The sequence below is a fragment of the Ipomoea triloba genome, chromosome 16 (assembly GCF_003576645.1).
Source record: "Ipomoea triloba cultivar NCNSP0323 chromosome 16, ASM357664v1".
Classification (NCBI taxonomy): Eukaryota; Viridiplantae; Streptophyta; class Magnoliopsida; order Solanales; family Convolvulaceae; genus Ipomoea; species Ipomoea triloba.
The window spans coordinates 12,691,391-12,692,033 of NC_044931.1; the positions used below are offsets into that span (position 1 = coordinate 12,691,391).

The 643-nt window shown below is 48.2% G+C and overlaps 1 protein-coding gene across 1 annotated transcript in view; it reads left to right on the plus strand.

Annotated features, from left to right (window-relative positions):
* LOC116007832 (MDIS1-interacting receptor like kinase 2-like) overlaps positions 1 to 143 on the plus strand; it is a 21,498-nt gene extending 21,355 nt beyond the window's left edge. The window contains exon 3 of the mRNA XM_031248500.1: positions 17 to 143. Coding sequence (XP_031104360.1) covers positions 17 to 143 — 127 coding nt within the window. The remainder of the gene's footprint in view (positions 1 to 16) is intronic.
* The last annotated feature ends 500 nt before the right edge of the window (positions 144 to 643 follow it).

The window sequence follows — 643 nt, forward strand, 5'->3', positions numbered from 1 at the left end:
TATCAATCAACAACAGTGACACAACCCAGCATCACATGCGAGTCGGAATAATATTGCCGAAGCTGTTGCTGCCGGAGGTTGCCAAGAGCTCGCCATCAGCCGCCGCAGTTGCTCTGGAAAACGTGAAGATCGCTAGAAGCTGAGATGCTTGTCGACGACGTGGGGGAGGCTGCGGTGGCTGAGCTGCTCCGTCGCCGTCACCAGCTTGTTTGCTGCTGCTGCACGCCTGACCAAGGAGAATATGGTGGCGATGCTCTGTCACCGTTGGATCGCTAGTCGCCACTACTCTCCTTAATTTGTCCGTCAGCGAGGACTCCTCGTCACTCTCCACCAGTAAACACGAAGCAAGTGGTGGAAAGGTCAACGGTGAAGCAGCCGTCGTCGGTGAAACCTTGGAAGAGATAGAGATCATTATTCCATTATCATCTCATCAACAAGCTTTTATATAATCAAGTTTAGATAATATATATATAGTCAAAATAATGACAAATAAACAAGAGTTCAGAAATATTAATCCTTATCCATATTCCTCATATGGTTCATGGTTTGATTCGTCGCAGCTGTCTTGCCGGAAAGAAGCAAGAGGCCGACGATGGTGATGTTAACAGAGAGGATGAGCGACTGGTTTTCCTGTTCGGCGATG